The sequence below is a fragment of the Orycteropus afer genome, unplaced genomic scaffold, assembly GCF_000298275.1.
Source record: "Orycteropus afer afer isolate SDZICR_OR568_19922 unplaced genomic scaffold, OryAfe1.0 scaffold00074, whole genome shotgun sequence".
In the NCBI taxonomy this organism is placed as follows: Eukaryota; Metazoa; Chordata; class Mammalia; order Tubulidentata; family Orycteropodidae; genus Orycteropus; species Orycteropus afer.
Genome location: NW_006921661.1, coordinates 2,370,784 through 2,393,916, shown reverse-complemented (window position 1 = coordinate 2,393,916; position 23,133 = coordinate 2,370,784). Strand labels below are relative to the sequence as shown.

Here is a 23,133-nt window from a genome sequence, read left to right as displayed (position 1 = left end):
CTGTGTGTTAGGTGCTAGAGATACTGTGGTGAATAAAATCTGACATGGTTTCTGACCTCGGGAACCATATATAATATAGTGAAGGAGGCTAAGCCCAATCAAATCATGATGATTATCGAAGTGAGTTTGAGTTGAGTCCAAAGGGTTGACTGAGCAAGAAGGGGAAGGTAGAGCTTATACAAAGGCCCAGTGGAAGATGGATCATAGTTAGGTGAGAAAGAGTGAAGGGCTAGTTTGGGCTGAGGCTGGAGAAGCAGGCAAGGTCCTGAGTGCACAAGGATGTGGAACCAGGCCTGTTAGCATGGCTGCAGTGCAGAGAGGAGATGTTTCACTTCAGGGGAGGGAACTTGGACCCAAACAAGCCAGGCATTGCGTAAACCCAGCTGTAATGGAGGAAGAGGTCACAGATGGCTGTAGGAATCAAGGGTAGGGGATGGATTCATGCTTGGAGGACCAGGGGAGTTTTCATTGAGGCCAGGAGTTTGAGATGAACTTTGAAGGAAAATAAGAATATGCCTGGTTGTGTGAAAATGTGGTGGTGAGTAGAAGTCTTGGGAGATAGGATGTTTCAGGCAATGGGCACAGCCTGCACAAAGAACTGCAGGCTTGAAAAGATGTAGGTCATTTGGGAAGGGGTGTGGAGTGGAGCAGAACAAAGTGTGGGGAGATCTCCTATAATCCTGTTGACCCTCCTTTGGGGCACTGAGCCTTCTTTCCCTGGAGGTGCAATTTTTATTGTGTCCCCTATTTTCTCCCCCATAGAGCATGATTTGGCCAAGACTTTGGTCAGCAGCTTCTACATCCAGCTCTTATCTGTACCAGGAGTGGGTGAGGTCACTAGTGAGACCTGGAGGAAAAAGGACAGAGGGGTGGAGGTAGGGTGGATGTGTTGCCTCTGTGTCCATTAGATAAAGGAGCCCATCGCAGGGGTAGCTGCATATCACTGGGTCTTACCAAGTGCCAAGCATTGTGCTTTACTTAACCATAATACTTGCCCTTGTGGCTGGTATCACTGCGCCATTTCACAGACCAGGAAACTGAGGCCCAGAAAGGCTGAGTTGCTCGCCGAAAGTCCCAGCATGTAGGGGCCCACACGGGGAATTGGACCACGGCCCTTGAGCCCCACAAGTTGTGGGGCAGAGTGTGATCCCATTCCTTATCCCCACAGCACAGCCACCATGGACAAGATCTTGGAGGCGGTGGTGACATCGTCGTATCCGGCAAGTGTGAAGCAAGGACTGGTGCGTCGTGTGCTGGAGGCAGCGCGACAGCCGCTGGAGCGCGAGCAGTGCCTGGCCCTGCTGGCACTGGGCGCTCGCCTCTACGTGGGCGGCACCGACGAGCTGCCGCGCCGCGTGGGCTGCCAGCTGCTGCACGTGGCTGGCCGCCACCACCCCGAAGTCTTCGCAGAGTTCTTCAGCGCGCGCCGCGTGCTGCGCCTGCTGCAGAGTGGTGCTGGCCCACCTGGCGCCCGCGCGCTGGCTTGCGTGCAGTTGGGTTTGCAGCTGTTGCCCGAGGGGCCTGCAGCGGACGAGGTGTTCGCGCTGCTGCGGCGTGAGGTGCTGCGTACTGTGTGCGAACGCCCAGGGCCCGCGTCCTGTGCACAGGTGGCGCGGCTGCTGGCGCGGCATCCACGCTGCGTGCCTGATGGCCCGCACCGCCTGCTCTTCTGCCAGCAGCTGGTGCGCTGTCTTGGCCGCTTCCGCTGCCCTGCCGAGGGCGAAGAGGGTGCCGTGGAGTTCCTGGAGCAAGCCCAGCAAGTGAGCGGGCTTCTGGCGCAGCTGTGGCGCGCGCAGCCCGCTGCCATCCTGCCCTGCCTCAAGGAGCTGTTCGCAGTCATCTCCTGCACAGGTGTGTGTACGGGTGGGGCTGGTATGAATGCGCGTGCGCACGCAGGTTCCTGGTGGGTGTGTGGGCAGGTGTAGCATGTGGATATGTGGAATGAATGGATGGAGTGCTATCGTTCCTTTATTTAGTCAGTAAACCTACCCTGAATGCATACTGTGGGTCCTACCCTGGGCTGGTACTGGGGACACAGGGAGGAGCAGAATGCTCAGTGTGGGAGAAGGACACAGATCATTCTGGCCAGATGGAGGAATAGGGGGCTGAGGGAGCCAGCAGCCAGGGGAGTCATCATGCCCCTTGGGTTGGGTGGGTTTCACAGAAGTGGTTTTTGAGCCAAATCTTAAGAGACAGGTAGCATCAGGCAGCAGGAACAAGATTCTCTGAGCAGGCAGAGGCAAAGGTCTGGAGACATAAAGGAGCCTGCAGATGTCAAATCTAAAATGTAAAATACTGGCTCTCCTCTCCATTGACAACTGTGAAATTTGTACTATAGTGTAAATGACTGAAACAAATAAATAAATGCATCTGGCAGGAAGAAGAACCATGTGTATAAGGTCCTGGGTCTTTCTTATCTTGGGCCTCTGTTCCACCCCCCAAGTCCACATAGCCACTCCTACCTGTTCTGATATGCTGATGTTAGCCCTTCTATCACCCACAGCTATTTCTGTATACCCACAGGGTTGGGCCTAAAAGCAGTATAAGTGAAAGTTTGTTGAGTCATTGAATTAACATGGAATCAGAGGCTATGGTGCTCTAGGAGGCAAAGTGGTGGACCCTTATGTGTGTTTTTGCAGAGGCACAGCCAAATTCCTTTGCAGCATGAGGGCATGGGGTGATGAGGGAGGTGTGGGGGCTGCCTGTCCTGCTAAACTCAGCCCAGCTCCCTGTTCCAGAGGAGGAGCCACCATCTAGCGCCCTGGCCAGCGTGGTCCAGCACCTCCCATTGGAGCTCATGGATGGTGTCGTCCGGAACCTCAGCAATGATGACAGTGTGACAGATTCCCAGATGCTGACTGCCATCAGCAGGTGCGGTGCTGAGAGCAAGGTGGTAGTCATAGTTGGGCCCCCTTCCTTTCTTCCTTCCAGAAACCCCCTCTGCTGGTTGCGGGTGCTGGGTGAGATTTAGAATCAGAGAGCTTATGTCCTCATGCTTGTTCATTCATCAATCCTTTCTCCAGCCCTGCTCTGGGTCTGGTCCTGTGTTGGCTGTGGGGGATACAGACAGCCCTGACCTAGCAGTGAACTCACTGAGCCTCAGTTTCTCCTTCTATGAAAGGGGAGGTGGGTGTAAGAAGTTGTCAGGGTTTATGGGGTTGTATCTGGTAGCATAGTGGCTAAGACACTTGCCTGCTAACCAGACAGCTGGCAGGTCAAACCCACCAGCCACTCCTCGGAAGGAACGTTGGGCAATCCTACTTCCGTAGTGATACTGCCTCGGAAACCCAAGGAGGGGTCGCTATGAGTCGGGGCCGACTCGACGGTACATAACAACAACAACAAATAAGAAGGCAAAAGTACTTTGTAAAGTGCTTTCTGAGTTTGGCAAATATGATAAACAGAGTTTGGGTGCTTTTCAGCGCACAGAACTCTTGCGCATTCCTCACCTCATTTGAACATCATTTCACCTGTGAACTAGCTCCGCCTACCACCCAGTTAGCCCAGAATATGCTGTCTACCTTCCTGCCTGCAGGCCTTGACCTGGCACATCGCCCCCTGCCATTCTTTCCATGTCTTCTCCACAGGACCTTCCTGATTTCCTTGTCTTTTTTTTTTTGTGAAAATATACACAGCAAAACCCACTCCCCACTCCTGTTCCACAGTTGCTAGATATAATGATCAGTGACATTGCTTAAATTCTTCTGATTGCGTCAACATTGCTGTCGTTTCTATTAGAGTTGTTTCACCTGCACTTACTTAATCCCCTTACTCCCCAACTGTCTTAGTTATGTAGTGCTGCTATAAGAGAAATACCTCACATGGATGGCTTTAACAAACAAACGTATTCTCTCAGTTTAGGAGGCTAGAAGTCTGAATTCAGAGTGCCAGCTCTAGGGGAAGGCTTTCTTTCTCTGTCGGCTCTGGAGGAAGGTCCTTGTCTCTTTTCAACATCTGTGGGCCCAGCATTCCTTGGAGATCTACATATGTCTTGGCATCAGTCTTCCTCTGGGTTTAGGAAGTTCTCAGTGCAGGGACCCTTGGGTCCAAAGGATGGACTCTGTTCCTGGCTCTTTCTTGGTCAGGTCCCTCCTTCTCTGCATGCTTCTCTCTCCTTTTATCTCTTGTAAGATAAAAGGTGATGCAGGTACACCCCAGGGAAACTCCTCTGACATTGGATCAGGGCTGTGACCTGAGTAAGCCTGTTGCATTCCACCCTTATCCCCTTACAACTGATTGGCTGATCACATCCAATCACATCATGGGGAATGGTTACGTCATTATGTAACTACCAGATTACATCAGTACTGCCAAAACACTGAGAATCATGGTCTAACTAAGTTGACATATTTTTTGTGGATGTAATTCAATCCATGACATCAACCATCTTGCCTATGATTTAAAATAGGTGTTAACTCTTGGGTCTTACATAATTTTTTTTTTTTTTTTTAAGTAACACAATACTTGAAAGTGACAACCTCTACACTTTGGGCTGAACTATTAGGTACTTAGTTTAAAAGTGACTTCAGGGAATAGTTTCAATTAAAAGTTTGAAGAGCAACTGAGGGCAAGAGTCTCAAGGACTCCTTGAGACACAATAGGTCCAGTAAATCTAGATTCTTTAAGGATTTGAAGTTGTGTTCTACATGTTTTCCCCTTATTATCAGGATTTCTCTAGTGTATTCCTGATCAGAACCTTCAGTAGTGGTGGTGGGCACCATCTAGTTCTTCTGGTCTCGAGGCAGATGAAGCACTGGTGCATGTAAACATTTACTCCTGTAGTGCAGTTCCTTCTCTGATTCTTGGGTTTGGTTTCCTTGTCATTATTTTTTGAGAATGTATCCTCTGGAGGTAAGTTATTTGAATTCAAATCCTGTCTCTACCACCTGCTGCCTGTGTGACTTTGGGCAAATTCCTCAGCTTCTCAATGTTTTAGTTTCCTCATCTATAAGATGGAATATAATAGAATGCATTTTAGAGGGTTGATGTGTAGATTAAAGTAGATAAAAAGAGATAAAATTGAAGTTGAAGAACACAATTTCAAATTCTTAAAGAATCTAGATTTACTGGACCTATTGTGTCTCAAGTAAAGTGCCTAGAACAGTGCCAGAAATGTAAGCAGTTATTATCACAGTTACTATTTCTTTGCTCTCTCATTGTTCTCTCTCATTATAGCAGTGTGCCGAGTATAAAAATAATGATAATAGTGACATTTTCCCAAGCACCTACCATGTGGCAGCTTCGTGCTCAATCCACACAGGCATTTTGTTGTGGGCTTCAGATGAGTAAAATATTTGTAAAACAGAGTAGTATCTGGTACAGAGCAAATACTATACAAATATTAGCTAATGTTATCTTTTTTCATCTGTATAACACCCCTGTAAGGTAGACATTGTCCCCATTTTACAGAAGAAGAAACTGAGGCTCAGAGGAAAAGTGACTTGTTCTAGGTCACATTCAGAGGCTTGCAGGAGCCAGAGCTTTTGGCCCAGGGACAGTGCTCCTTGTGCCATGGGTCCCTGGGGTACAGACAGAAGCAGCCAAAAGCCCTATTCTGTCACTGCAGCCCCAGTGTGATAAGGTGAGTTTTGGGGTGCTGAGAGGGCCTGAGTCTCACGTAGGTGCCAGTGCCAGGCCCATTTGCATTTCCCAGAGGTCTCATGTTCATCCTACAGGCCCCAGGTGCCCTGTGCAGGTGTGAGTCAATATGGGAACTCAGGACAGGTCCTTGGGCTGTTGTTAGTCAGGCATTTGCGCCTACCTCATCCCTGTGTCACTGTCATTCCCTTCACCAGGATGATTGACTGGGTGTCCTGGCCTCTGGGGAAGAACATTGACAAGTGGATCATTGCACTGCTGAAGGGCCTGGCTGCTGTTAAGAAGTTCAGCATCTTGATCGAGGTTTCACTCGCCAAAATTGAGAAGGTTGGTGGGCCCCTGCCCTAGCTTTAGGCTTGTGGCTTTCCCACTAATCTCTTACCAGTGCCAATGCCCTCCCGGGAGGCAGGGCACCAGGGCTGGGACCCAAGCTTGCCGTGTGACCTAGGTCAATTCACTGTCCCTCTCTGGGACCCAGGTTTCCCCCATTCATTTCTTGGACTGCTCACTGAAGTATGTGCGTCTTTATCACTTGGTCTGTCCATCCATCAGATATCTACCTGTCTTGCTGTCTATTTCTCCATCTCTATCCATCCAGGTCTATGAGCACCTCTTTGGTTTTGCTCCTACATGGGTCTGCGACTTCAGCTTTGGTGTGTATCTGACTGGGGCCAAGCCCCACTGTCAGGCCTGTGGCTGCACTTGGCCTCACGTGGTCTGGCCTGGGGACTCCTGACCCAGTGACTTTCTTCCAGGTGTTTTCCAAGCTGCTGTACCCCATTGTCCGGGGAGCTGCCTTGTCCGTCCTCAAGTACATGCTCCTGACTTTCCAGCACTCCCATGAGGCCTTCCACCTGGTAAGGGCCTCTGCCTTCAATAGTAAGGACTTGAAGCTCACAACCTTGAAGTCTTGGATGTTAGCACTAGAGGAGACTTGAAACCCCGTTTTACAGATAGGAAACTGAAGCTGCAAAATGTGCATGGCCTCCCTCACGGGCACACAGTAGATTGATAGAGCCTAGAAGGATGATAGTTCATTTTACTTTGGCGCCAGTTGTGTGCCAGGCACAGTGCTAAAGGCAATATATATGTTAATGTATGACTGTGAGCAAGCTTCTGTCATTTTCTCCAGGTGAGGAAATGGCAATTTTGAGAGGTCATGTCACTTATCACAGAAACACAGCTGCTGAATGTACAGGGAAGATTCAAGCCAAGTTGGTATGACTCCCAACCCAGTGTCCTTCCTATGCTCTGCTGCTCACCAGAACCCAGGTGGCCTCGCTTCCAACCTGGCCCCTTCTGCTGTCTTCTGGGGCCCTCCCTGGGAAGGACAGCCAGAGTGCACAGGATGCTGCCCTCCTCGCCCTGCCTGCCTTCCCCAGGGACCTGCAGATGGGGCCCTTGATTCCAATGGTCCCTGGTCAGGCCAGTGAAACCCATTTGATTACAGTGGAAGAAACACAGAACCAGGAATTGGAGTCTTGGAGTCGAGTCCTAGCTGTGTCTCTTGCCAGTTGTGGTGATCGTGGACCAGACACTTAACCTCTAGGAGACTAGAACAGGGGGACAGTCTTAGGCTGGTGGGAGAGTATTAGATGAGGTAATTAGGGACTTGACAGATATTTGCTTCCTTCCCACCTTTTCCTGGGCTCCCATGCTCCTGGTTCCTGTGGCCTGACATCATCCATCCCTGGGACATTGTGGTAGAGTAATCCTATGGGTTTCAGAGTTAAATTTCTGTAGTCCAGGGCAAAGAAATGTGCTTTGGATACAGACAGCCTGGTTCAGACACCTGCTTCCCCTCTAAGCCACTGCAAAATCCTTGGCAAATTATGTAATTTCTTACCTCAATATCTTCATTTATAAAATGGGGATAATACTTGCTCCTGGTCGCTATGAGTTGGGTTTGATTCGACAGCACATAACAACAACAACAACAACAACTTGCTGCTGCATAAAGTCATTGTGAGGATGAGGGAGATGGTATGCACATTTACACGTGAAGTACTGGAACATAAATGTTCCTTAGCAAGAGTGACAATGTTTGCCCTTAGAAGCTGCCCATCCAGCCACAGCATCACTCCTGGGTAGACAGAGCAGCATTGTTCACTCATGCCTTCAGGCTCCTTAGGCAGGTCAGTTGGCTGAGGTTAAGCAGCTGGGGTTTGGGCTCAGGCCCTCCCCTAAACCCTGTGAAAAGGGTATTACTTATCCCATTTGATAGATGAAGAGACTGAGGCAGGATGTCTTAAGGTCACATGTCTTGAAAAAGGAATCACCTGTCAGCAGAACTTAGTGTTCCACCTGGGCAGGGAAGACAGTGGGCTGGATGGGTAAGCCTCCCTGCTTCAAAGAGCTCTGGCTGTTCCCAGCAGTGACCACATTCCCGTGTCTCAATGGTAAACTGGTGCTGAGTCTGTCCCTGTCTGTTCTCACAGCTCCTTCCTCACATTCCTCCCATGGTGGCTTCTCTGCTCAAGGAGGACTCGAACTCAGGAACTAGCTGCCTGGAGCAGCTGGCAGAGCTGGTTCACTGCATGGTGTTCCGGTTCCCAGGCTTCCCAGACCTGTATGAGCCCATCATGGAGGCCATCAAGGTGAGTCACAATCCTTATCTTCTCATCTCACTTTACATGGGTGCCAGCAGTGGGCTTGCTCACAGTCATGTGATGAGTTGGTGGCTGTCCCCCATCATTTGGCCCCTAGCTACCTCCTATTACCTCCCCAGGCCCACCCTGTGCTATAGGCACACTGAGCTACCTCTTGTTCCCCAAATGAGTCATCCTTTCTGTCACACTTGCTCTGAGCCTTTGCATAGGTTGTTCTAACTGTGCACTTTTTCTTGTTGTGCCAGGATAGCTCCTACATATTCTTTAAGTGTTACCTCCCTAGATGACCCTCAATACCTTTCCTTCCTCTACCAGGGCTGCTCTGGGCTCCCACAGCCTGGTGCATCCCTCTGTTACAGACTGGGAATCAGTCTCCCCCATGAGACTGTGGACACTGTGGAAACAGGGATTGTTTATAGTTGTTCACACAACAACCCAGACTGGGAACTGGGGACACAGGCATGAGGCAAAGAGAATCTCTGTCACTGAGGAGCTTGCAGCTTAGTGGGGATGATAGACTTGCAACTCTGATCGAAGCAGCTTATGAAAACATCCTTGAAGTTTCCCTAAGATCAGTGAGGAACCAGAGGGGGAGAGAACCCCTCCAGTGTGAGAAGGAGGCTACAAGGAAGAAAGGGTTTCTAACCTGGCTTGATAGGTTGCTTGGATCTGGCCAGTGCAATGACTGACAATAACTGAGAGATGTCTAGGTAGGTGGTGGCCCTTCCAGAACCTCTGGCCTGACTCTGACTACCATTTCTGCAGTTGGGCAGACTAGATAACCTGAAAAATGTCCCCCTACAAAATACTTAGAAATACTTGTTAAAATGCAACAAAATCTTTTTGAGTATGTAGCTGAGCTTATAAGAAAGTAAGGGGGGAATACCCAGGGGCCAAAGAGGAAGAGAAAACTGAATCCCAGAATGGTAAGTGAGAGATGATGCTCTTTGGCCCTAGGGTGGGGAGGAAGGGGGTTGCATGGCCAACTTCAGTAACCCAAGGGCTTAGCTTTAATGGCTGGTAGGGTAGGAGTTGAGGCTTAGGACCAGTAGAGAGTTGACATGAAGACTTCCACATAAAGTCAGAACCTTAAAAAGGCATTACTGTTAGTGAAAGAGTGATTTAAATAAAATGTCCCAAATAGACATCAGGGGAACTTCTTGCTTGATCTGGAATCTGAATTGAAAAAAAGAAATTTGTAATCAGTGGCCTACTCTCATATGGATTCAGGAGTTCAAATTTTTATTATCTTTGGGATTATAGAAACTGCAAGCTTAGAAACTAACATTAAAAGTAGTCACAAATTTATAATGACCTGGAACTGCCTGGTAGAAATAGAAACAAAACTGAATTCAAGCCACACAGTGAAAGTTCTACTGAAGAGATGAATTTATAGTCCCTAAATTATAAAACACATAAGGGAACAATTCATCATGAGTGAGAGTGGGTAGATACAATAAACAAATCTCTGATATTGACTGAGATAGTCTCAGTTTTTATCACTTAACATGAAAAAAGAATTTTCTGATAGTCAGAGCTAACTTACCATGGAAGGGTTGCCTTGATAGGTCTTTAACTCCCTGTCACTGAAGTTGAATGAGCAGAGGAGACAGGACTTCCACTTGTTGGGAATGTTGCCTATGTTGTAGGCATTAGAATAGAGGTGGATCAAGAAATCTGTGACTGTTGCTTTCTGCTGGATTGTGAGCAGGTGAGCAGAGGACCATGTTGTTTTGAACTCTGTGTCCCCTGGGCCTAATAAACGTCTGTGAGTAAATGAATGAATGGACTATCCTTACAACATGACTGTAGTGTGAAGAGTGCTATAATAGAGGTGTGAACAAAAAATACGGCCCAGCACTGGGCCCTCATGGGAACTCAAGATGAGAGACCCAGGCTTTGCACACTAGAGTCTGATGGTGTGGTCCAGGGCACAAGGTGAGTCTGCAAATACCTATACCCTAGGTGCAGGGAGTTAGGCTTTAGAGGACAGGTACAGTCAGCATAGTGGCTCCACTTGAAAAGATCCTGGAAAGCTTCATGAAGAGGGTACATAAGAGTTAGACCTTGACAGTTAAGGACTGACAGCAAGAGTGCGTGTGTACTTCAATGGCAATGTGGTGGCAGAGTGGAAGGCAGATCAGAAACAGCAGGGCAGAGGGCTTTGAAATCCAGGCTGAGTTGTTCTGCTCAATCCAGCAGATCGAGGCTTCTCAAAAGGTTTTCACCAAAATACTTAATGTCAGAAGAGGGGACTTACTGAAAGTAGTCTGACACGATCCCCAAGTTTCTTTTAAATCTCATTTTAACCTTAAGATTCGATTATATACTTCATAATTTATCATTATTTTTAATTTGTTTTAATATAAACAAATTTTTCCTTCCTGACCATTAAGAGAGTGTAGCTCTGGGAAGATGCGCTACATTTATCCCATGATTTTGAATACAATTCCATTTGAGAAGCAAGGCAGCAAATTATCCACAATCCCATCGCCATAGGATCTTATTGTTTAAACCCTTTCACATGTGTTCTCTGAGTCATCCTTTCCTGTACACACACTCCTTGATAATTAGGTTCTGGGAAGCTCTCTCAGTGCCCTTGTGTCAGGTTACGGCAGTTTCTCGGGGAGCTGTGGTCCTTGCTAAGGGATCCATCGTATGAAAATTTCAAGTAACATTAGGAGCTTGAGAGCTATTTGGAAGTTTTCTTCTTCTTCATCTTCAAGAGTACAAAGTTACCCTTTTTGGGAGAAAAATGGCATTTGATTTTTTTTTCCTAGTGTGGATTTTTTAAAAAATCTTTTGTGCATGTACATGCACACATGTGTATGTGGGGTTTGCTTCCTGTCTCTCTTTTTGTCCCTGTTTGTTCATGTTGTGGGCTAGCAGGATTGGAGCGGGAAGAATAGGAAGAAAAAAGAATTAAATGGAGAGAGAAGGTACTGAGCTTCTACATTCTTATCTCCCCTGTGGCAGCTCCTTTTTTTTTTTAAATCATTGGTGGTGAGAGAGCACTGAATAATCTATTAAATTTTCTGATAAATTATCCAGGGAAAAGAGCAAAAATGTGAAGCCACTGCTTGAGCAAGACCTTCTGCAGTAGTCAGGACATGTGTACTGGGGAGACGGGGCTTTTGACGATAAGCTGGTATGAAGCTCAGGTGCTGTGGACAAATCTAGAGTATTGTGCTCAGGATCTGGAAATAAGAACAGGGCTAGAGGAACTGTTAGGAATGTTACTTAAATCTACTCAGGTAGCACTGCATTGTGCTTTGGTGTTTTTCTTTAAAACACATCCTTATTAGAACTAGTGCTTGGTAATGCTTTTTAGGTGCAGCTGTTTAATGTGGAAAAAGATAAGGGGGAAAGCATGACCAAGGACCCACATACCTCAAACCCCTGGAATCTCCCACTGTCCCTACTGTAATATCAAGTTCCAGGGAGATGACTAATGTTCTTGAAAGCTAGCTCTGCAGACCTAAAAGTAGGAGGTAAAAACGGGAACACCATTGTGTGCAAGCATCATGAAAGTACAGAATGCCAAATTAATTCAATGAAGAAGGTTCTTCACTTCACACATGAGAAAACCCAGGGAGGCTAACTGACTAAGTCAGGGAGTCTCACTGACCATGGCCAGGTGGCTACCGAGGACGAGAAATAAGGACCAGAATTGAGATTTTGACACCACTGAATTGGCCAGTGGACCAGAGTTGTTGCTTAGAGAGTCAGTCATATCCTTGGCTCTTTTCAGAGAACACAAATCCCTTACTCATTGCCCCTATGATCCTGGAAAATGATTTCTTTCTGTGAGCCTTAGTTTTTTCAACTATAAAATGGGGATCATACCAACTTCTTAGGATAGTTATGATACAAACTATTATGTAGGAGGCCTATATGTCAAGATGAGAACCTGGAATGAGTTTGAAAGCAGGGGGGCTGTTCACACAGCATTTGTAGGGTGAAGTGTTTGGCAGGGTGTGGGGTGGGCTGCAGTCCAAGGAGGCTTCCCAGAGGAGGTAGTATTTTCAGAGCTGATGCTGGTGTTCCCTTCCCAGGACCTCCATGTTCCCAATGAAGACCGCATCAAGCAGCTGCTGGGCCAGGATGCCTGGACTTCACAGAAGAGTGAGCTGGCTGGCTTCTACCCCCGGCTCATGGCCAAGTCAGACACGGGCAAGATTGGTTTAATCAATCTGGGCAACACATGCTATGTGAACAGCATCCTCCAGGCCTTGTTTATGGCTTCTGAGTAGGTGTTGATTTCCAGTTCCCTGTCTGCCTTTGCTCTTCTTCTTTGGGCTCTCTGGTGAGAGGTGTACAGTGGTGGAGTTGGGGATGGGGCTTCACATTGTGGTTATGATTTCCTGAGGTCTTTGGGTACATTAAGGACAGGTGAGAGACTCCAAAGACCATAGGCCATTGCCAAAGGTATAGGTCAGGACTGAATGGACATTCAAGATGGGGCTTTGGGTCAAGCTGCCATGGGGAGGGGTCTGCTCCCAACTGGTTGACATCACTGACTTTTCTCCAGGAGTCCATAGGGAGTAAACTGTGTCTTCCAGGACAGACCTCTCACTTACTCTAGTATTAGACATCTCTTTTGAAAAAGTCGCTGGTGGTGCAAACCCACCAGCCACTCCTTGGAAGGAAGATGGGGCAATCTACTTCCGTAGTGATACTGCCTCGGAAACCCAAGGAGGAGTCACTGTGAATCAGATCTGACTCAACAGTAGTGAGTTCGGTTTAGTTTTGGTTTCAAAAAGTCAAGTGGTGCAGTGGATAAAGCATTTGGCTACTAACTCAAAGGTCAGCAGTTCAAACGCACCAGCCGCTCTGCCAGAGAAAGATGAGGCTGTCTGTTTCTGTAAAAATTTATAGCCTTGGAAACCTTATGGAGCATTTGTACTCTGTCATATAGGGTCACTATGAGTCTGAATCAACTCGATGACAGTAGGTTTGGTTTGGTTTCAAAAAGTCAAAGTGAAAGTAAGTTTGATTCTAGCTCATTCACCTCAGTCAGTGACCTCAAGTGAGTGTCTTCTCTCCGAGCTTCAGGGTCCTCACTGGTAGGAGGAGGTCTCTGATTGGGGGAGCTGATCTCTATTAGGAAGCACCTTACTCCCTAAGGTACTGCTTCTTGGGCTTCTCAAATGGTCTGTGGTAAAGGACTAGTTTTTGTTTTTCTAATTTTTGGTCTATTGCAGACCATTATGTTTGTAAAATACAGTAACAGTGACTTATCAGAGAAATGATTCATGTGGTTGTGTGGTTGTAGCAATGTCCAAATGCTATAAAAGTTTCTAAGTGTTATTCAGTTTCTGAACTTTTCTTGTCACAGACTGGCTAGGTGGCCCCCTCTATGAAAATTGTGGGTACTCAAGTACTTAATGGACTTAGTTCGGAGAAATTCATAACCTATCTGCCCATAACTTCTTATGGGAACTGGAGCTAAGTTGCGCCTGGGATTCACCTTGTTCCAGGGAGCATGGGTGTCAGGATGGGTCTCCTTCCTGTCTCCCATAATATCAAAAAAAGCAAACCAAACCCATTGTTTATCAAGTTGATTCTGACTCATAGCGACCCTTTAGGACAGAGTAGAACTGCTGTGGAGCAACTGGCAGGTTCAGACCTCTAACCCTTTGCTGGGCAGCTGAATGCTTTAACCACTGTGCCACCAGAGTTCTAGGTGAGCCCTGCTACTGTTTCCTTCTTTTAGCCTTTTTCCCTTAATGATCCCTGCCTCCCTCATCTGAAGGCACAGTAGGAGTAATTAAGGGTGGTCCTAGAGATAGGGATTGTAAGAGTGGACTTGAAGGGCTTAGGTCAGAGAAAGAGAGGCTATTCTGGATGGGTCTAAAGGCCATTTTCTGGGGAAAGAGGGAGAAGGGTATGTGAGTGGCTGGTGTTGATATTGGCACAGACTCTGGGGCCTGCCAGAGTCCACACCTTAGAGCCCTGAACCATGGGACCCTAGAACATTTCAATCTTTGAACCTTGGAGTCATGGGTGTCCAAGCTAGAAGGGACTGCAGGGGTTACCTAGTTGAACCCCTTGTTATCCACACCAATGCCATTGCCTTGTCACCTCAGACACTCCAAGCCAAGTTGTTCACCTGTTCCTCCTCCTTACCTTTGACTTTAGCTGGGAATTTCTGCTCTGCCCATAACCTAGAGCTCTGGGTTTCCTGCAGGATGGAGACATAAAGGTTCTTTGGGTGCTGTTGGCTCACCCTGGGTATTCCTGCTTTGTTTTGAAGCTTCAGACACTGTGTGCTCCGTTTGACTGAGAACAACTCACAGCCCTTGATGACCAAGCTGCAATGGCTCTTTGCCTTCCTAGAGCATAGCCAGGTGAGTGCAGGGGGAGTAGGGTGGGGTAGAGAGGAGGCACTGATCAAACTCCCTTACCCACCCCCGTGATCCCTTATCCCCAAGTTGATCTGATACCCTTCATCCCCCAGGTACTATCTGCACCTGGCTGTGAGCTCCCACTTCCTGGATTAGGTAGCTGAGCTGCAGTCAGGTTTAACCCAAAGCCCATGGGGCTAATTCAGTGTCCTTATAGGCCAGGAAAGGGGTGCTTCCTTGAGCTTCTGTGTGCTGCCCAAATCTCTCCCTTTAGTATTCAGCCCTTTGCTCTAAGGTGTTGCGTCATTCATTCTATTGTCATTTTTTTTGAGCCCCCATATTTCCAGGCATGCTGAGGGGTACCAAGGATACAGTGGCGACAAATACTGTCTTTCCCTTATAGAACCTAAAGCCCTGTGTGGTGGCACAGAGATGAGTATGCCACAGTCCCTGCCCTCTTGGAGAATCTAGTCTGGTGAGGGGCAGACAGACCTGCAGATAATAAGCATAACACTTATACAGGGAAATGCAGTGTCCTTTGGGCCTGCAGGGAAGGGAGGGGTGGATTAGGTTAGAGGAGGAGGCATGGGAAGACATCATGGAACAGGTGACACTTCATGCATCTGGAACTTGAACTCTCAAGGGAAGATTTTGGTGGAGAAGAAGGGTGGGCAGAGGGAATGGCAATGAGCAAAGGTGTTGAGAGAAAGTTTGAGGTATGTCAGGAAACAGCAGATTCCTAGAGGTTTAAGGCCTCTTCAGAATGTGTGGACCTGGCAGGATGGGATGGGTGAGGGACAACTATGAAGGAGGGGAGTACATTGAGAAAGCTGGGAAGTGAGGGGCAGAGAGTCGCCATGTAGACTCAGTCCCAGCACACTGAGAGATGGTTGATGAGTGGTCTCCTGCTCCTGACCCTATCTTTCACTGCCTTGGTCCCAGCGGCCTGCCATTTCCCCAGAGAACTTCCTCTCTGCTTCTTGGACACCCTGGTTCAGCCCTGGCACCCAGCAGGACTGCTCAGAGTACCTGAAGTACCTGCTGGATCGGTAAGGGAGGCCAGGACTCCTGGCTCTGTGCAGGGGGCTCCAGGTCTGGAGAGGGTTCCTGGGTGAGGGGGGCAGAGGGGGAGAAGGCCCCACACCTCCAAGCTGTGTTCCATCTTTCCTAGAAGTGGGACTGCTGTGTTGTGTTTGTGCAAGTAGTGGAGAAGGAGCATGCACTAAGTGTAGGGGCTGGGTTGAGTGTGAGGGAAGTTGGGGAAGTGCTGAGCTGAGACACCTCCTGTGGAGGGAAAGATGGGTAAGTGGGTATATTTGCACACTGCTGTCCTTGCCTGAGTGTACACATGTGTGTGTATATGTATCTCTGTTACTGCTCTGGGGGCATATGTACATACAGTTGGCAGTCTTCACGTAGAGTGTTTGCATGCCTGCATGCAGGTAAGTGCATACCATGGACCTGGCTGTGTGAGTGTGTGTGCACCCATATGTCCTAGTGTGCCATTGTGCACATACCTGTGCATGTCCTTGCACGTGTACACGTCTGTCTGCTGTGTGACCAGTTGAGTACAGGTAGGTGGGTGTGAGCTGAAGCAGGTGCACTGGAGATGGGTCATGTATGAGCGCATGGACTCTGTGCTTCCTGCTCCAGGCTGCATGAGGAGGAGAAAACTGGGGCAAGGATCTGCCAAAAGCTCAAGCAGTCCAGCTCGCCCTCCCCACCTGAGGAGCCACCCAGTCCAAGTTCAACCTCTGTGGAGAAAATGTTTGGAGGCAAGATTGTGACTCGGATACGCTGCCTCCGCTGCCTCCAAGTCTCCTCCAGGGAGGAGGCCTTCACAGACCTTTCCCTTGCCTTTCCTCCCCCTGAGCGTTGTCGCCGCCGCCGCCTGGGCTCAGTGATGCTCCCTGCAGAGGAGGTTCGAGCCGGGGACCTCCCACCATCACCCCGATCCAAGGTCCCAAACCGAGAGGGTCCTCGGAGGCAAAGGAAACACTACATCACAGGGGACGTCCTTCCCACCGTCCTGGACATTGCCAACCTAGGCTCCCAGGGGCCTGTGGGGCAGAGGAGTAAGGAGGAGCCGGTGGAGAGGGAGGAGGATGGGGAGGAGCAGCACACAGAGAAGGAGGAGAAAGAAGTGGGAAAGGCAGAGGAGGAGGAGGAAAAGACGGAGGAGGAGGAGGAACAGAAAGAGGTGGAGGAAGAAAGGAAGGTGGAAGAGGAAAGGAAGGTGGAGGAGGAAGAGAAGGCAGAGAAGGAGAAGGAAAAGGAGGCAGAGAATGAGAAGGAGAAGGATGAGGACAGCCAAGGACCAGATGCCCACAGAGATGCTGCACCCTCCTCTGGAGAGCAAGTGTGTGGCCCTGAGGGCTCCCGCTCTGTCCTAGACTTGGTCAACTACTTCCTGTCTCCTGAAAGGCTGACAGCAGAGAACCGCTACTACTGCGATTCATGCGCCTCCTTGCAGGATGCTGAGAAGGCGGTGGAGCTGAGCCAGGGGCCCCGCTACCTCATCTTGACACTGCTGCGCTTCTCCTTCGACCTGCGCACCATGCGGCGCCGCAAGATCCTGGACGACGTCGCCATACCCCTGCTGCTCCGCCTGCCACTGGCGGGTGGCCAGGGCCAGGCCTATGACCTCTGTAGTGTTGTGGTACACTCTGGTGTGTCCTCGGAGAGCGGCCACTATTACTGTTATGCCCGTGAGGGGACTGCCCGCCTACCCCCTTCTCTGGGAACTGTGGACAAATCTGAGCCTGAGAACCAGTGGTATCTGTTCAACGACACTCGGGTGTCCTTCTCTTCCTTTGAATCTGTCAGCAACGTCACCTCCTTCTTCCCCAAGGACACGGCCTATGTGCTTTTTTATCGGCAGCGGCCTGGGGAGGGGCCCGAAGCCGAGCCTGACTCCCCCAGGGTCCGAGCGGAGCCCACCCTCCACAAGGACTTGATGGAAGCCATTTCCAAAGACAACATCCTTTACTTGCAGGTAAGTAAACCCATCGGGATTTTTGATCTGATCTCGGGTGAAGAGGGATGGTCCAGTTCTAGCTCAATCAATGACTCAATTAAGCTATTTTCTCCTCTTTGAGCCTCTTCCTTTTTTCTTGTATCAGTCATCCATCCATACATCCATCCATAGCTGAGTGCTGATAATTGGTGACCCATGACCCCTTACTGTTACTATGCAGTTACTCAGTGTGCCGAAGGAGGAACATGGGTTCCAGAAGAGGGTACAGTATGAGCAGGTAGAGAATGCTTCTGTTGAGGGGTGGGTCTCCCTCAAATGAACCTATCTAACTGTGCCTTTGATGCCACCCATTAGAGGCAAGGATAGTATTGGAAACACTTAGCAACTGGAACAGCAAGGATTCTGATCTGTGGGTATGGGTACATGCCGTAAACTACCAGAGTGGCCACACCAGGCCATACCTGTAGAGACCAGCACTTGGAAGTGGTATTTTGTGTGGGGAAGGTAGGATCTGGAATGGGGACACCAGGCCTGTTTTTACATTTTTGCTGGGCTGTCCAGGCAGAGCCAGGACCAGTGGTGGGGAGTCTCCCTGAGGCTTTCCAGCTTAGCAGGAGGAAGAACTTCCTGACAGACAGACTCTACTCCTAGTGCCCCTGGAGGCAGTGAGTTGGATGGCTGCTGGTTAGGAAGCCTGTGGGGAGGTTCCTGTGTGGGATGATGTGACCCTCCATTCTTGCTTCCTGGCCACATCAGGTCCTGCCAGCAATTCACAGTTTAGTATGAATGAGTTTTTATCCTCCAAGAGGTGCAGAGTTTTCACTGGGAGGAGGTGGAGGGAAGATTTTGAAGCCTAGATGTAGGGTGGAGGGGTGGGTCTGTCCTATTCATCCCTTCACTGATCTGGAAGCTGCATGTCTTGACTCTAGGGACCTAGAGGAGACACTCAGGAGGGGTATGCTGAATGGCTCTGGGGGAGGGGGTGAAGGGAGGACCCTGGCTTCAGAGTCTGAGTTTTAAGCTTCTTCCCCCATCCTCCCCACCCCATCTGTGTTCCCAGGAGCAGGAGAAGGAGGCACGGAGCAGGGCAGCCTACATCTCTGCACTCCCTGCATCTCCCCACTGGGGAAGGGGCTTTGACAAAGACAAGGATGAGGATGAAGGCTCTCCAGGGGGCTGCAACCCTGCAGGTGGCAATGGTGGTGACTTCCACAGACTTGTCTTCTAAGGCAAACCCTGCCCCCCAGCCTGCTCCTACCTGTGCGGGCACAACAGCCCACCTCAGAGGTGGCCTTGACCCCCTTCCTTCTGGGAGCCAGGTGGGGAGACCAGGTCCCAGGCAGAGGTGCTCTGCCAGGTGGGGTTTGAAGGGGGCTGTGGAGGCAGGCCCAGCCGTGAGGATGTGGAGGTAGACCTTTCTAAGGGCAGGAAAGATGGAGAGGAAACTTCTGGGACATCGCCCGAAGGGTAGATGGAGACACTATGGTAAATGGAGGTTAGATCCAAGCCCCTGAAATAGGGCCTTGGGCCCTTATGCTGGAATCTACCCCATTAAGATTTTACACCCAAGTGTCTTGGTCAACTTGAAGCAGCTTAGATGGACACCCTCTGGGCTTTGCTCTCCCCCAGGTCCCCTAGAAGGCTACCGGTACTGGAATGTGTGGTTGTGTAATGGAAACAGAGAGCTGAACTTAACAGCTCTAGTGTTCTGCCACCAAATAGCATTTCCCTTCCAGCTCCTTTCAGATAACTTTATTGCCCTGTAGTATAGAAAGGGGAGCAGGATCCAAACCCTTGCACAAGGAGGACTGTGTGCCACACCTCTGGCCTTCCCCTCAGTTTTCTGCCTCAAGCACACCCAAAGAGCGGGCCAGGACACTCTGGATTACAGAGGGTTTTTCAGAGGCAACCTATGTGGGTGCCTGCCCCGATTGTACTTTCCTGAGAGGAGTGTAAGTGAGAAGCGGCTTGTCACAGGATCAGAGACTAAGAATCGCACCTGGTCTGACTCCTCCTTTACCTGTTCCCTGACCCTACACCAAGCAATGATACATAGCAGGGAGGATAGCCCCCCCTCCCACAGTGGGAGGCCCTTAACCCCAACTTCCTGTCCCCTAGCCTGCCTCAGTGCCTGAGATGCCACTATTTGCATCCCCTTTCTGGTTAAGGTACAGAGTACTTATTTTACTGCAGATATGTCTGTGTTTCTCTTGACGCCATTCTGAGGAAAGCTGGCTGGCTCAGCTCCTCTGGTCAGTTGGCCACTATAGTGTTGAGAGCAGGGCTGGGGGTTGGAGTTGGGGTGTTGATGGTGGCCCCCTGAGGAGTGGGTGGTGGTAGACTCAGTGAAGAATAGATATTAACTTCATATACCCCGACACTGCTACAGCCCCTTCCGAATGGAGAGAAGATACCTTGGTTCTCAAACAGGAATAAAAATAAGTCCTCTGAAGCCTTTCAAGATGTCATTCTTCACTCTCTCAGTGGCTGTGATGTCCTGCTATACCACTGGTTTTCTTACTGTTTCCAGTCAGTAAAGAGGGTGGGGGTCCTTTGAAAATGACTTAGGTTCTGCATCTCATTCAGCATGACCTGGGGGATACTTCCCTCCTAGAACTTTGGCTCCTAAGTAAAATGAGGATCTGCTCCCTGCGTGTTGGCTTATGAGATACGCCATGGAAGGTGAAGACCCTCTGTAAATTGAAGAGCTGTACAAATAATAATGCAGACTTGACCAGTGCTGGGACCAGCTGAGGTCTCAGATGTATAGCTGGGACCAGGTCCAGTGGAGGAAGGAAGAGTGCTTTCCTTTGCTCTGAGCATTATTGAGCTGTCTGCCTCTGGAGGGTGGGTGCACAGGCTAGGGGCTACTTCTTGGGATGCTGTGGAAGGAATTCACCTACCAAGTGGAGTTGAAGCCCTAATACTGGGATTTTCCAGACTTAGGGTCTTCTAAGAATTCTGTGCAACCCTCCCCCCCCAAACCCAGACTCACTGCCATCATGTTGACTGGACTCTTAGTGATGACTCCTTGGGTTTCCAAGGCAGTCTCTACGGAAGCAGATTGCCCAATCTTCCTTCTGATGAGAGGCTGGTGGGTTTGAACTGCCAGCCTTCTGGTTAGCAGTCACATGCCTTAGGCACTATGCCACCCCACAAATACCAATTATCATCCTTCCTTCCTTTTTTCTGAGAAGCTGGCAGTGGGTGGAGGGGGAGGGTTGTGGCCTCTCCTGGGCTAGACTTATGCATCAGCCTAGGGAAAAGCTGGGAGGTGGCTGAGCTGGAGAGGAGCACAGGACAGGCTCTGTGTGCAGAGTCCTTTGTGCTCAACCTGCCCCGCCTTGGGAGAACACAGAATTTGGGAAGGTTGAGATGGAGGAGGCGGAGGAGATGGAACAACCAGGGGCTTCAAGAGCCGCTTTCTTGTACTGTAGGTAGAACTAAGTTTTGGCCCAAATGTCATAGATCCTTGAGATCTCAGACCTTACACACCAATGAAAGTGGGCTTGAGGTGACACAGTCCATCAGAGACTCAGAATCTGTCTCCAGACTCCCAGTTCAGTGCAACTTCAGGGAAGATGAACTGGGAGATGCTATTACAGTTTCCATTTTACAGGTGAGGAAAACAGATTCTGAATTAGAAAGGATTCATCCTAACTTCTAGCCAAGACGAGTACCAAGTTATTTCCTGTTTGAAAGTGGAGAGAGCACACAGATTTTTCTGGGTTCATGAGAGCAAGGATTCTGATTTGTGTGTGTGTGTGTGTCTCAAGAGCATGTGTTTAAGTCTACACATCATCTTAGGAATGACAAGCAGCTGTCGGCTCCCAGGTGAGCCCCAGTCTGGGATTTGAGTCTGTATGGATCCCATTCTCTACCCCTTCAGACAAAGCAGACTCAGCAGCCCTTTCTGACTGTATTTCTAAGGACTTTTATTGTTGTCCTGCTCCAACACCACAGTAAAAAGGGACCTGCAAGCTCCAGGCCTGTACCATGTGCTACCACAGCAAAAACATCACCCACTTCAACATGTTCCCACCCCACCCCCAGATCTACTCACAAGATAAATATGTGTTACATTTTTTTTTAAAGAAAAAAGAATAAATTAATAACTTAAGTGATTAGGCACCAACAGTGATTTGAAAAATTAAATGTCAATTTTAAATGGCAACAGGACGAAAACTTAAGACTGGGCTTCTACTAGCCCATTATTTTCTCTTCCTGACAAATAGCAACAATTCTGTGTGAAATAATTCTAAAATTTCAAGACACACATAACCAACAGATACACAAGAACACACACCACCAATATCACATGACAGCCTGAAGCTTCTAATGGGCCTTCAGGAGGCAGCCCACTGTGGCCCCAGGCCTCAAAGCATTCAGCCTGGTCCTAGAAAGATGGCCCCAGCAGGAACGGTCTTGACATTTCATGTGGCCAGCCTCACTTCCTCTCCATTTTACAGATGAAGGCTCAGAGAGAGGAAGGAAGTGTTAATTTGTCTCCTGCCATCCACTCTCCTTCCAGAGATCTCTCAAAGGGGTGTGGGTTGGGGTAAGGTTAGTAGGCAGAAGTCATGGCATGAGGCCAAGACCTTAGGCCAAGTGGCAAGTAAAAGGGCCAGAGGGCAGAATGGGGTTGAGTCCATGGTCCAATAACTTCAGAATAGTTGTGCTTCTGTCCAAGGAATAGGGCATATTTTAATGGTTTCAAACATGGAAGTTACCAAAATCAATCCAGGGAAGGAACTGGATTAACGGGCTAATGCTCATGGGTGCTGCTCATCCCTGATGATCCAGACCTTCGAGAAAGAAGTGACAGAGCAGCAGAGAATTCCTTCTTAAAACAGCTGAACATGAGTCCTAGAATGGGACTGAGACCACCTAATTCAACTACCACCTAATTCAACCACAGTTGGGCAAAAACTAAGGTCCTAAGAAGATACCATCTCCTTGTAGCATGCCCTCCCACTCTCCCTCTTTTCCCTTTGTCTCTACTCTTCTTGCAGAGGTGGAGTTGAAAGTGGGTGAGGGAAGCTGCTCCTTTGGGGGGCCCCATGCAGGATCAGTCATTTTGAGAGCTATGCTCAGAGAAAGAAGAAGGCATCTTCATTCTGGGGTCTCTGTCTAGCCAGGCTACCAGGAGAGGTAGACTTTTACCACTGATAAGCCAAAAGACAAGTTTTTTTTTTTTTTAAATTAAGTCAACTTTTTGTTTTTTGGGGAGGGTAGGGGGCATGCCATACAGGGTTGGGTACTTGGGGCTTATGTGTCAGAGTCTCTGCTTTTAAGGCCAATTTTCTTTTCTTCTGTATTTATTTCCTTCTCTACCCCCAAGTCTATCCTAAGGGTTTTGGCAGTTAAAGGGACCAAGTATTGGAAAGAGGCCTCCTTGGAGATTAGATCTGAACACCTCTGTCTCTGAAGACTCCAACCAGTTTCATTCACATCATAGTACACTCAGAAAATGCTAACATTTGTACGGTACCGTGGCATCAAGAGGGGAGGCTGCTGGGGCTGGAAACAGGGTATCAACACCTGGGCTCACCTGTAATCTTCTGGGGTTGGGCAGAATGAATAAGTACCCTGCAAACCGTCC

The 23,133-nt window shown here is 49.0% G+C and overlaps 1 protein-coding gene across 1 annotated transcript; it reads left to right on the top strand.

Annotated features, from left to right (window-relative positions):
- Positions 1-1,178: 1,178 nt before the first annotated feature.
- On the top strand, positions 1,179-18,759 carry USP35 (ubiquitin specific peptidase 35). The gene is made up of 11 exons (XM_042780960.1): positions 1,179-1,851; positions 2,739-2,871; positions 5,796-5,925; positions 6,354-6,455; positions 8,037-8,195; positions 12,263-12,456; positions 14,464-14,557; positions 15,497-15,603; positions 16,208-16,697; positions 16,734-17,549; positions 18,592-18,759. The coding sequence occupies exons 1-11, from the start codon at positions 1,179-1,181 to the stop codon at positions 18,757-18,759; spliced, it is 3,066 nt and encodes a 1,021-aa protein (XP_042636894.1).
- The last annotated feature ends 4,374 nt before the right edge of the window (positions 18,760-23,133 follow it).

What these genes read in the sequence shown, in the direction of transcription:
- USP35 (XM_042780960.1), top strand. Translation starts at nt 1,179, where the DNA reads ATGGACAAGATCTTGGAGGCGGTGGTGACATCGTCGTATCCGGCAAGT. An exon ending in GCCTTGTTTATGGCTTCTGA is followed by an intron (nt 12,457 to 14,463) that starts GTAGGTGTTGAT and finishes TTTGTTTTGAAG; the next exon opens with CTTCAGACACTGTGTGCTCC. An exon ending in ACAACATCCTTTACTTGCAG is followed by an intron (nt 17,550 to 18,591) that starts GTAAGTAAACCC and finishes CTGTGTTCCCAG; the next exon opens with GAGCAGGAGAAGGAGGCACG.